Source organism: Pongo abelii, chromosome 7 (genome assembly GCF_028885655.2).
Source record: "Pongo abelii isolate AG06213 chromosome 7, NHGRI_mPonAbe1-v2.0_pri, whole genome shotgun sequence".
NCBI lineage: Eukaryota > Metazoa > Chordata > Mammalia > Primates > Hominidae > Pongo > Pongo abelii.
This window is the reverse complement of record NC_071992.2, coordinates 115,313,253-115,326,089: the sequence shown is the minus strand read 5'-3', so window position 1 is coordinate 115,326,089 and position 12,837 is coordinate 115,313,253. Positions and strand designations below refer to the sequence as shown.

The 12,837-nt window shown below is 34.7% G+C and overlaps 1 protein-coding gene across 19 annotated transcripts in view; it reads right to left on the bottom strand.

Moving 5' to 3' along the window:
- VPS13B (vacuolar protein sorting 13 homolog B) overlaps window positions 1-12,837 on the bottom strand; it is a 916,166-nt gene that overhangs the window by 510,934 nt on the left and 392,395 nt on the right. For all 19 annotated transcript variants that reach the window (XR_008509424.2, XM_054519206.2, XM_054519208.2 and 16 more), the window contains one exon: window positions 4,716-4,825. Coding sequence is in view for 18 of the 19 variants with exons in the window: in XM_054519206.2 (XP_054375181.2) it covers window positions 4,716-4,825 (110 nt within the window). In the remaining variant the exon portion in view is untranslated. The remainder of the gene's footprint in view (window positions 1-4,715; window positions 4,826-12,837) is intronic.

Genomic DNA, 12,837 nt, shown 5'->3' with positions numbered 1-12,837 from the left:
AGGCACCTGCCACCACGCCCAGCTAATTTTTGTATTTTTATTAGAGATAGGGTTTCACCATCTTGGCCAGGCTGATCCTGAACTCCTGACCTCATGATCCACCTGCCTCAGCTTCCCAAAGTGCTGGGATTTTAGGCATGAGCCACTGCGCCCGGTCAACTCTGAGTGTATTTTCACACAGGCAAGAATTAAAAGGCCAAGGCCAAACAAAACCACTTTCTAACATAAGAGTAAGGCTCCTGTATGCCTTGTACATAGCTGTATACAAAATACCTATATTTGTGAATGACTGCTAATAAAGATGCTGCATGTCAGGCATTAAGTGATACCAAATAAGGAGTAAGACCAGTGATTTCCTCCACTATTCTAGAAATATGGCTACCTTGGTCAAAAACATCAAAATAAGCAGTATTCATTTTTAACAACTTCCTATTACCCTGCTTACATTCTTTTTCCTTCTGGTACTATAGCTCTCCTCAAATTTCAGTTGCAATCTAGTCTCAGATCTGCTCTATCTTTAACCCAAAAATGTCCCATAATCCCAAAATACCTAAAGCTTTTCATAGATGCATCCTATAAAACGTAACCATCTTTCACTAATTATTAATTTAACAAATTAAAAAAATACTAGAGGGTTACAAAGAATACAACATACCTATTATGACCAATAATTAATGGCTATTAACAGTTTATCATATTTGTTTTTAAAAAAAAAGTATTATAGATAAAACTAAAATCCCCTTTGACTGCCAACCTACTGCCCTTTCCTCCCAGAGTCAACCATTATTATGATATTAGTACAAATCCTTCAACTTAATTTTTACACCTGCATTCACTTACAGACACACATTAAGGGCAGCTTTAGAAAAATATATATAAGCCCTCTCACATTGCATACATCATTGGGAAATTGCTTTTGTATCAACTATAATTTTTGAGACATCCATACTAAGGTCTATTTTTAATAAATGTTATACCATGTGAATATTTCATACTTTATCAACCGTCTTACAGATTTTCATTTAGGTTTTCAAATTTTCGCATTATTGTAATGAATACGCAACAGCAGTCTTACACAGTATTCCTTATTTACATGAATTTCACTCTAAGAGCATACCTACATCAAGAAGTAGAAGTTTGGGGTTATAAGTTCGCTAATTTTCAATTTTATTAGATACTGACAAATTTATCAAATTTTCACTCACAACAACAGTAATCATTCTCTACATTTTCACCAATACTGTATATCGGCATTTTTTTTCACCTAACAGATTTTAAAAGGATGAGTGGTCATGACTTGATAAATATTGAACCTGGGTATGGAAACATACGGCTCAACTATGCAATTCTCTCAATTTTCCATGGTGGGGTGGGGCAGGGGGAACATTCAAGAGTAAAATAGTAGATTAAGAACATTTTTTAAAGTATATTTTTAAGTATGCCAAACTGTAGTAAAATAATAATGCTATCAATTGCTATTCAAAATGTAAACTGGGCTGGACATGGGGCTCATGCCTGTAATCTCAGCACCTTGGGAGGCTTAGGTGGGTAGATCACTTGAGCCTAGGAGTTTTAGACCAGCCGGGGCAATATAGTGAGACACTACCTCTACAAAAAAAAAATTTTTTTAATTAGCCAGGCATGGTGGTGGGTGCCTGTGGTCCCTGCTACTCAGAAGGCTTAGAAAAGAGGATCACTTGAGCCCACGAAGTTAAGGCTGCAGTGACCTGTGATCACACAGCACTGCACTTCAGCCTGGGCAACAGAGCAAGACCCTGTGGGGAAAAAAAGAAAAAGGAAAAAGGAAAAAGAAAATGCAAATTGTATACCAATTTTGGAAGCAATTTGGTGATACAACAAAAGTCTTAAAATATGTTTCTAAAATGCAAAATACTTGCCTAGTGCTACTAATTACACTTGTAAAAATATATTCTAAGTCAACAAAGACGAATGCAAAGATTTAGCTATGGAGACATATACTCCAACATTATTTGTAACTCTGAATGAGTGGGGTTATGGTATTTGTTAGTTTACCTTTTATTCTTATTATTTTTAGAGATGGGGTCTTGCCCTTTTGCCCAGGCTGGAGTACAGTGGTGTGATCATTGTTCACTACAGCCTCCACCTCCCAGGCACAAACAATCCTCCTGCTTTAGCCTCCAGTGTAGCTGGGACTATAGGCCTGCACCACCACGCAGAGCTAATTTTTATTTTCTGTAAAGACAGAGTCTCACTATGTTCCCCAGGCTGGTCTTGAACTCCTGGGCTCAAGCAATTCTCCCACCTTGCCTCCCAAAGTATTGGTATTGCAAGTAGTTTAGCTTCTAAATAAGGCCATTATTTCTGAATTAGAAAAATATACCTATAATTATGTGCCACATAACAATGTTTCAGTCAACAATGGACTGCATACATGATGGTGGTTCCATAAGATTATAATGGCATATTTTTACTATACCTTTTCTATGTTTAGACATACAAATACTTACCTTTGTGTTACATTTGCCTAAGGTATTCAATACAGTAACACTCTGTACAGGTTTGTACCCTAGGAGCAATAGGCTATAGCACAGATGGGTTATAGCCCAGATGTCTAGCAGGCCATACCATCTAGGTTTGTATAAGTACACTCTATGATGTTTGCACAACAACAAAATTGCCTAATGATGCATTTCTCAGAATGTATCCCCGTCATTAAGGGGCACGTGATTGTATATTCATTTTAAAAGTTATAATTTTTTAAAAAGTTAAAAATCAAAATATTTGAATATGCTTGGTATCAATGAAATGAATATCTAATCTACTTAAGCTGCTAGAACACTCTACTTGACCTTCAGGGATATCTATGGTACACTGGAAATAACTGTATTACTTAGAGAATAACCAATCAAGAATTTACAATGAAAATTTTTCCCAACTGGTTACTGCCATTAGTCTAACTTCTGTATCACCCATTCTCTATATTCTGCTAGAGTATACTTTCTAAAATCCAGCTCTGTTTATACCAATTTCCTATAGCTCGTCTTTACCCTTTAAAATGAAGTCTCAAATACCTAAGACTACAAATTCAAATTTTTTTTTCAGAAATTGTTTTCCAATTTCTCCTAGTCTCTACAAGAACACTTGACTCCATTTTGGAACCACTGAAGTCTCTTTCTTGCCATGCTTTTGCATCTTCTTTGCCTTTGCTCAAACAGTTCAGTCTAAAACAACCTTCTCTGTCTGTCTCACTCCTAGAATACTCAGCTTAGTTGTTAATTCCTCCTTTTCACACACTACCCTGGTTGTGAGAACTATTCCTCTTGTTTTCACATAATCCTGGACATACATATACATAGTTAATTACTAAAAATGGCATTACTATAACCCTTAAGATTCTCAAATACACTAAATACTCTCAGAGGGAGGGATATTCTCACCTATGACTTTTATTTCTGTGGCCATGGTGTATAGCATATTGCCTTATATTCTGTAACTACTCATTAAAAGGAAAAATGGGGACAGGTATGGCAGAAGTTTCAAAAAAAATTAGGACAAAGTGAAGAAAAACCTTTAAAAGGTGCTCCTTAGATAGTACTTTTTTGTTAAACTTTTTAATTCTTACATAATTATGAAATTGTGTATTCTTCTCCCATCAACTAGCTTGAAGTTACTTCAGAAAAAGGATACAAAACTACTCCAAATAGGATATTGCAAAATTATACTTAAGTTGATGGGAAATTATAATTCAATAAAGCACAAATTTGGCCTCAAAAATTCTTAGTTCTGTCATTTACTTAAAGCCATGTGACTATACGTAAATGAATCTCAATAAGCATCAGTTTCTTCGTCTTTAAAATGAAAATAATAAAACTGTCAGAATTATGTTTAAGTATTCTAGAAACTATAATTGCCTACTTACTACTTTGTAATTTATACCTTTTTAAACAAATGCATATTCCAACCTTTTTTGCACCAACCATCCCAATCCCAAGATTAGGTATTCAATGCATGTTTGTTGAAAAAACCTAAATATGACAAGGAAATGTAGAGATAAAAATAAAAGCTGGTCAGGCGCCGTGGCTCATACCTGCAATCCCAGCACTTTGGGAGGCTGAGGTGGGTGCATCACTTGAGGTCAGGAGTTCAAGACCAGCCTGGCCAACAGATGAAACCCTGTCTCTACTAAAACTACAAAAATTAGCTGGGCATGGTGGCACATGCCTGTAATCCCAGCTACTTGGGAGGTTGAGGCACGAGAATCACTTGAACTCGGGAGGTAGTCCCGAGAGAATCACTTGAACCAGGGAGTGGGCCAAGATCACGCCACTGCACTTCAGCCTGGGAGGCAGAGTGAAACTGTGTCTCAAAACAAAAGAAACAAACAAACAAGCCAACATCATTTACTGAGCAATTCTTATGTATTGCACACCGTGAGAATGGGCATGTAGACACTATGAAAGAATGAAGACTGGTGAAATAGGACTCCTAAACTAGCTTCTGTTTTGTAAGCCATTGTACAGAAAGCCCCTTTAATAATCAAAGAAATTTTATATTGACATGCAATTTCTCATACAAAAATAAGGGAACAGAATTGTTTGAAAGGGGTAAAGTGGAGAGACAAAGGAAATCTAGTACATTTGTTAAAAAAGAATCCATCAAAAGACATATATAATTCTACTAAATGAATAAGAAAAATATTTGTTAAGAGAAAAAATTATTTAAAAATCTCTTACCTGTTGCATATGTCTACCTGTTCGTTTCTGAGGCTGATAGATGAGCCACGTATATAAGATTGGGTCAATATTAACTGCTAGTCCTTGTATACTGCAAAGAAGTACAGCACCTAAAAGACAAGATTTTTAAATTGTTATATAATTCCTCATAAAAAACAATAAGCTATTTATCACTTTACACCACGTAGGATAGCTATGACATAATAGACAAACAGTAACAAGCGTTGGAAAGGATGGGGAGGAATGCAAACCCTGATACACTGCTGGTAGGAATGTAAACTGGTACACCCACTTTGGAAAATACTATGGCATAACTGGGTCATACTGTAACTATATGTCTTTTTGAGGAAATGTGGGCACCAAAAACTTATGCCCACACAAAAACTTGTATTCAAATGCTCATATCAGCATAATTCGTAACAGCCAAAAAGTGAAATCAATATAAATTTCCATGAGTTGATGAATAAACAAAATGGGGTATTTCCATACAATGGAAAAGTATTCATCCATAAAAAGAAATGAAGTACTGATACGTGCTACAGCATTGATGAATCTCGAAAACATTATATTAAGTGAAATAAGCCTGACAAAGAAAACATATATTTTAGAATTCCACTTATATGAAATTGCCAGAAGAGGCAAAAACATAGAGACAAAAAGTAGATTTGTGGTTACCAGGGCCTGTGAGAGGGGAGAGTAGAAATAACTGCTAAGAGCTATGTGGTTTGAAAGTGATAAAAATATTCTGAAATTAGAAAATGATTGTACAACCTGGTGAATATACTATAAACCACTGAATCACACAATATAAAATAATTGTATGGAAAGTGAATTACATCTCATTAAAAGTACATTTGTCCATAAAATATAATAATAAGCTCAACTTTTTAGGCAAAGAACAATTTTTATATTGGCCCTGAAAATGGAATACTTTAGGTAAAATATTCCTAAATAACTTTTTCATTATATTAAAAAATTGATTCATGATTTGAAAGAAGGTATTATAATCATTCAAAAAATCATTAAAAATTACAACTTTTAATGTTCAAAAGCAAAGAGAAAGGGCAGCCTAGATTAAATGCAGGCCAACATTCTGACATAAAACACAAAGTGGAAGTGTAACAGGCTGCAATTCCAATCAACTAACTAACCTATTTTTGTCCCTTTCTGATGAAAAGTAGTTCAAATAGAACTTACCTAAAGCAGAGTATACAATTCTCAATTTATGTGCAGGTTATATACATCTGTAAATAAGTTTCTGTAATTGTACATATATTTTAATACAAATATTATTACCTCCACTAGGATATATGAAACATAAGGGAAGGGATATTTGTCAATTTTGTTATCAGCTATACGTGTAGCATATAGGAAATATGCCATCATACTGAATGGGGAAAAGCTGATGCATTACCCTTGAAAACTGGCACAAAACAAGATGCCCTCTCTCACCACTGCTATTAGACACAGTACTGGAAATCCTGGCCAGAGCAATCAGGAAAGAGAAAGAAATAAAGGCTATCCAGATAGGAAGAGAGGAAGCCAAACTATCTTTGCAGACAACATGAAAATATGTATCTAGAAAATCCCATAGTTTTGGCCTAGAAACTCCTTAAGCTGATAAAGAACTTCAGTGAAGTCTTACGATACAAATTCAACATACAAAAATCATTAGCATTCCTATACACTAACAACTGTCAAGTTGAGAGCCAAATCAGGAATGCAATCCATTCACATTTGCCAAAAAAAGAATCAAATACTTAGGAAGACAGTTAACCAGGGAGGTGAAAGATCCCTACGATGAGAACTATAAAACATGCTCAAAGAGATGACAGAAACAAATGGAAAAACATTCCATGCTCATGGATAGGAAGAATCAATATCATTAAAAGGGCCATTCTGTGCAAAGCAATTTACAGATTCAATGTTGTTCGTATCAAACTACCAATGACACTCTTCACAGAACTAGAAAAACTATTTTAAAATTCATATGAAATGAAAAAAGAACTTGAGTAGTCAAGGCAATCCTAATCTAAAAGAACAAAGCTGGAGGCATCATATTACCCAATTTCAATCTATACTACAAGACTATAGTAACCAAAACAGCATGACACCTTTACAAAAACAGACACATAAACCAATGGAACAGAATAGACAGCCAAGAAAAAAGACCACACACCTACAACTATCTTATCTTCAGCAAACCTGAAAAAAACAGGCAATGGGGAAAAGGATTCCCTATGCAATAAATGGTGCTGGAATTGGCTACCTATAAGCAGATAATTGAAACTGGACCTCTTCCTTAGACCATATACAAAAATCAACCCAAGATGGATCAAAGACTTAAATAAAAACCCAAAACTATAAATATCCTAGAAGACAATGTAGACAACCATTCTGGACACAGGAACAGGCAAAGATTTCATGATGACAATGCCATAATGGGAATGGCATGGGAGAAAATGCCAGAATGGGAGAAAATTTTTGCAAACTCTGCATCTGACCAAGGTCTAATATCCAGCATCTATAAGGAACATAAAGAAATCTACAAGAAAAAAAAAGCAAGTCCATTAAAAAGTGGGCAAAGGACATGAACAGACACTTTTCAAAAGAAGATATACATATGGCCAACAAGCATATGAAAAAAAGCTCAACATCATTGATCATTACAGAAATGCAAATCAAAACCCCAATGAGATGCCATCTCACACCAGATAGAACAGTTATTATTAAAACGGCAAAAAATAACAGATGTTGGTGAGATTGTGGTGAAAAGGCAATACTTATACACTGTTGGTGGAAGTGTAAATTAGTTCAACCATTGTGGAAAACAGTGTGGCGATTCCTCAAAGAGCTAAAAACAGAACTGCAATTCAATCCAGCCATGCCATTACAAGGTATATACCCAAAACCATATAAATGATTCTACCATAAAGACACATGCAAACGTATGTTCCCTGCAGCACTATTCACAATAGCAAAGACATGGAATCAACCTAAATGCCCATCAATGGCAGACTGGATAATGGAAATGTGTTACGTATACACCATGGAATACTATGCGGCCATAAGAAAGAACAAGATCATGTCCTTTGCAGGAACATGGATAAAGCTGGAGGCCATTATCCTTAGCCAACTAATGCAGGAACAGAAAACAAAATACCACATGTTCTCACTTATTAGTGGCAGCTAAATGATGAGAACACATGGACACATAGAGGAGAAAAACAGACATTGAGGCCTATCAGAGGGTGAAGGGTGAAGGGTGGGAGAAGGGAGAGGATCACAAAAAAATAACCATTGGTTTATTTTTTAGTACCTGGGTGGTAAGATAATCTGCACAACAAATCCCCATGACACAAGCTTACCTATATTATAAACATGCACTTGTATCCCTGAATCTAAAATAACAATCTTTTTTTTTTTAAAAAAAAGAATGAAAAAGTATCTGCCTGATGGTAGGGGGCTAAAAAAAGTATATGTCAGAATAAACCATAGCTGGTTCTCAGGATAACTGAAAATAGTACATTTGTTCTATAATGTTATAGATTACTTAAATCAGGAAAATTAGTATTAATAACAAGCCCTATGAAAACTGATACATAAAAAGACAGATAAAAGGATGAAGGAGAAAAAGTAAGAGAAAAAGAAATTTATCCTTTTTTCAAAGCTTTCCACAGAATCTTCAAATAACCAAAATTTGCCATGTATACTCCTATTCTACCATATAGTTCTATTTTTCCCATGGGCCCAGAACCAGTATAAATCCTTAGGCAGCATGCTCAGACAACAAAAACAATGTGCCCTCCCAAGGACCAATATGTGTACTGTTGAGCAATGATTCACTCAAGCAGTTGTCAGAAAAGAAAGACACAGAAAAGCTAAACACAAGATGATTGCAAAATGGGAGTCATAATTAAAGTCAACTGAAAATCCAATTTAATATATAATTTAACATATATTTCTTACTTTCATAGATTGCAAATTTCTCATAAGGACCTAAATTCTTCTACTTCCCAAGTATCACTTATACACAGAATAAAGGCATAAAAATACTATATTAAGAGAAATAAATAGGACTTTCCCAATATGATATCCAGTTTTCAAACAAGTCTAGCAGCTCTACTACAGCAAAGACTGTCATCTCCACAGACTAACAAGAATAAAGTAGTAAGATATATACAGCAAGATTTAATTTGCATTGTATTCTTATTTTATAACAACTCATTCTCCCAAAAAAGTTACTATGTAAGAAAGAGAATTTTCCCCCAATATGAAAAATTGTTTATTAAGACCTTTTGATTTTAAAGCAATTAACTGAACAAGATTTAGAGAATTTAAAAGGTTTATTTAAGTTCAGGAATATATAATTCAATCTCAAGGGTTAAAAGATCTTCCTAAAACCTACGTAGATAAATAAAATTAAAATTAGATTTAAATTACTATGAATTCCTTTCTGTCAAATGAGCCCCTTGTACTGTAATTTGTTCTATAACTAATATCACATAAATACCATATATAATACAATAAAGAAAGCATTCACCAAAAGAAAAGTGAATTACACGAAGAAAGAAGACTTTGGATTCAGAAGACAAAAGATCTAACTGAGAAGAAAAGTGATGGGAATTCCAAGGCTTACAACAGTGAATTAGTCACAGGTACACAGAAAGCTTAGTAACAACGAAACACAATTATTAAATACAAGGAAATCAAATGTTGTAAAGGAAAGAATAGCTAATCATAAGATACAACACAACTGTGAGGTGAATAGTGTTAATAAATGGAATGATATAAATTCTGAAATAATGAATAAACAATTTAATCAATCAAATTTAGGATATAATAATATTGGGAGTATGAGCAAATAAGAACATGTGATGAAGGTTGGAGAAAGTGAAAGCCAATTATTATTTTCCACAGTAAGAAGTCAATAAATAATGCTCCAAAATGAATATTCAGGAAAAACCAAGAAAAGCTATGTTATTTTAAAATATGGAAGTAAACACCAAAATAATTCCTGAAAATTTGTGAAACTAGTTACAGCTAGAAAAGGAAACATTAACAAATGAGTTCTGTTGCCCCCCCCCACCAAAAAAAAACGTAACTGGGACTCTGAAACTTGGGACACCAGGAAAGAGAGATAGATGAGCCTTAGACTTTCTTGTGAAGACCAACAGTCCCCAGTCTTTTTGGCACCAGGAACTGGTTTCGTGGAAGACAATTTTTCCACAGATTTGGGGGGTGGAGGAATGGTTTCAGGATGAAACTATTCCACCTCAGATCATCCCGCATTAATTCAATTCTCATAAAAAGCATGCACAACCTACATCTCTTGTATGCACAATTCATAATAGGGTTTGCGTTCCTTTGAGAATCTAATGCTGCCAATGATCTGACAGTAGGCAGAGCTCAGGTGGTAATGCTTGCTTGCCTGCTGCTCACCTCCTTTTGTGTGGCCCAGTTCGTAACAGGCCATGGACTGGAACTGGTCCATGGCCCAGAGGTTGGGGACCTTAGCTCTAGACACGAGAAAAAAGCAGAAAAAAAGTTGTCTCTCTGAGAAAGTCTCAAATTCATTGTTATGTGACACCCACAAATTATGATCTGTCATTTATGTTTCCCATAATAAAAAAATCAGCAAGCAGTGCAGAAAACAAACCACTGTTAATAAGAGTCAAAAATATTAATGAATAAAACATTTAGATCCTCAAGCACTGAAGGTATTAGAATATAGAATATAAAACAGCTATGTACTGTTGCGGGAAGTCAGGGACCCCAAATGGAAGGACCTGCTGAAATTGTGACAGAAGAACATAAATTGTGAAGATTTCATGGACATTTGTTAGTTCTCCAAATTAATACTTTTATAATTTCTTACGCCTGTCTTTACTGCAATCTCTGAACATAAATTGTGAAGATTTCATGGACATTTATTATTCCCCAATCAATACTCTTATAATTTCCTATGCCTGTCTTTACTTTAATCTCTTAATCCCATCATCTTCATAAGCTGAGGATGTATGTCACTTCAGGACTCTGTGATGATTGCTTTAACTGCACTAATTGTTTGTAAAGCAAGTGAGTTTGAATAATATGAAATCTGGGCACCTTAAGAACAGGAAAACAGCGATTTTCAGGGAACAAGAGAGATAGCCTTAAAGTCTGGCTGCCTGTGGGCCGGGCAGGACAGAGACATATTTCTCTTATTACCGAAAACGGGTAAGAGAAATATCGCTGAATTATTTCCCCAGTAAGGAATATTAATAATTAACAGCCTTGGGAAAAGAATGCATTCCCGTGGGGGGCCTCTAAAATGGCCGCTCTGGGGGTGTCCGCCTTATGCAGTTGCAGGTAAGAGATGAAACACGCCCTGGCCTCCTGCAGCATCTCCAGGCTTGCTAGGATTAGGAAATTCCAACCTGGCGAATTCTAGTCAGACTGGTTCTCTCCTCTTGAACCCTGTTAAGATGTTTATCAATGACAATGTGTGCACAGCGGTACACGGAACTTCATTAGTAATTCTAGTTTCGCCCTAACCTTGTGATCTCACCCTGACCTTCTGCCTTGTGATCTTTTGTTGCCCTTAAATCATGTGATCTCTGTGACCCACACCCTATTCATACACTCCCTCCCCTTTGAAAACTGCTAATAAAGACTTGCTGGTTTTACAGCTCAGGGGGCATCTCACAGAACCTGCCAACATGTGATGTCTCCCCTGGACACCCAGCTTTAATATTTCTCTCTTTTGTACCCTTTCCCTTTATTTCTCAGACCAGTTGAGAAATAAACTGGTTTATTTTATTTAGGGAAAATAGAAAAGAACCTACATTGAATTATCAGGGGCTGGTTCCCCCGATAATGTATAAAATGTTTAAAAACACATTTATGAAATCATGAAGATAAACTAAGAGAAAGCATCAGCAACAAGTAGATTTTAAAGAAAAATGAAAATCATACAAATGACAAATTGTTGAAGTACAAAAGTCACTGAACATGTTAAAAAGCACAGTAGATGCAGTTGAAGAGAGAATTAAGGAAATGGAAGATACATAACAAGATAGTTTAGGATGTAACCCCAGATTGAAAAATAATGAAACTTTTAAAATGAAGTTAGAGATAGAGAGGTCTGAGTGAGAAGACATAGCATATGTCTTATTGGACTCAAGAGAGATAATAGAGAATGGGGAAGAGGCAATATGGTTTTAAAAAAAGGTAATGGCTGAGTATTTTACAGAAATGTTGAAAGATAATAAACCTTAAATCTAGGAGGCCCAATAAACCCCAAACTGGATAATTAAAATAAATCTACACTAAGCAGAAAAAGAAGTTGTAAACAAGTGAAGATAAAGAGAAGATCAGAAAAGTACTCAAAAAGATAGATCACCTGAGGAAAGAATTTATAAAAGCAAATAAATTTATGACCAACTTCTCAACCAATAGTAAATGATATTCATTATATAATTTTAATTCAATACTTACATATATGTTACCTATTTTTGTACGTACCTAATGTTACATTGAAAAAACAGTAAAGAAAGAAAAAAGATATTGAGTTGATTTTTTAAATAACTCAGGATTATGTTCTTTTAGATTATGCATCTAAGTACAGGCCATATTATATACTATATATTTTTTAATTATGATGAAAAAATTTCAAAACCTAGTAAACAAAATGGCATATAAATTTAAATGTATGCAAACTGGACAAGATGCAACTATGTTAAGAAATTACAGATATCCTCCATATTGTACAAATTATTATAAAAGTCTTTTCAGATATGTCTAAAACTAAACGTGTTCAATGAATTTTCAAACAAATTCTCAACATGTGATTGGGACACCATTTTATTTGAGATTTTAGAGACAGAAAACAGAAAACAAATGTAATAAATATTTTCAAATGGAAAATTAAACTTGAAGGTCTTATTTTATTATAATTAAGAAGTTAAAAATACTTCACCAACCTATGTAAGTTATATGATTACATTATACCAAAAATGACCTCATGACTTACAGCCAGCCTTAAAATTTATGAATGTTATAGATGATAAAAGAGGGTAATTCATTGATTTAACACCAATTTGGCTGAAATTACAATTTAGAGATAATGTTCTTTTTAATT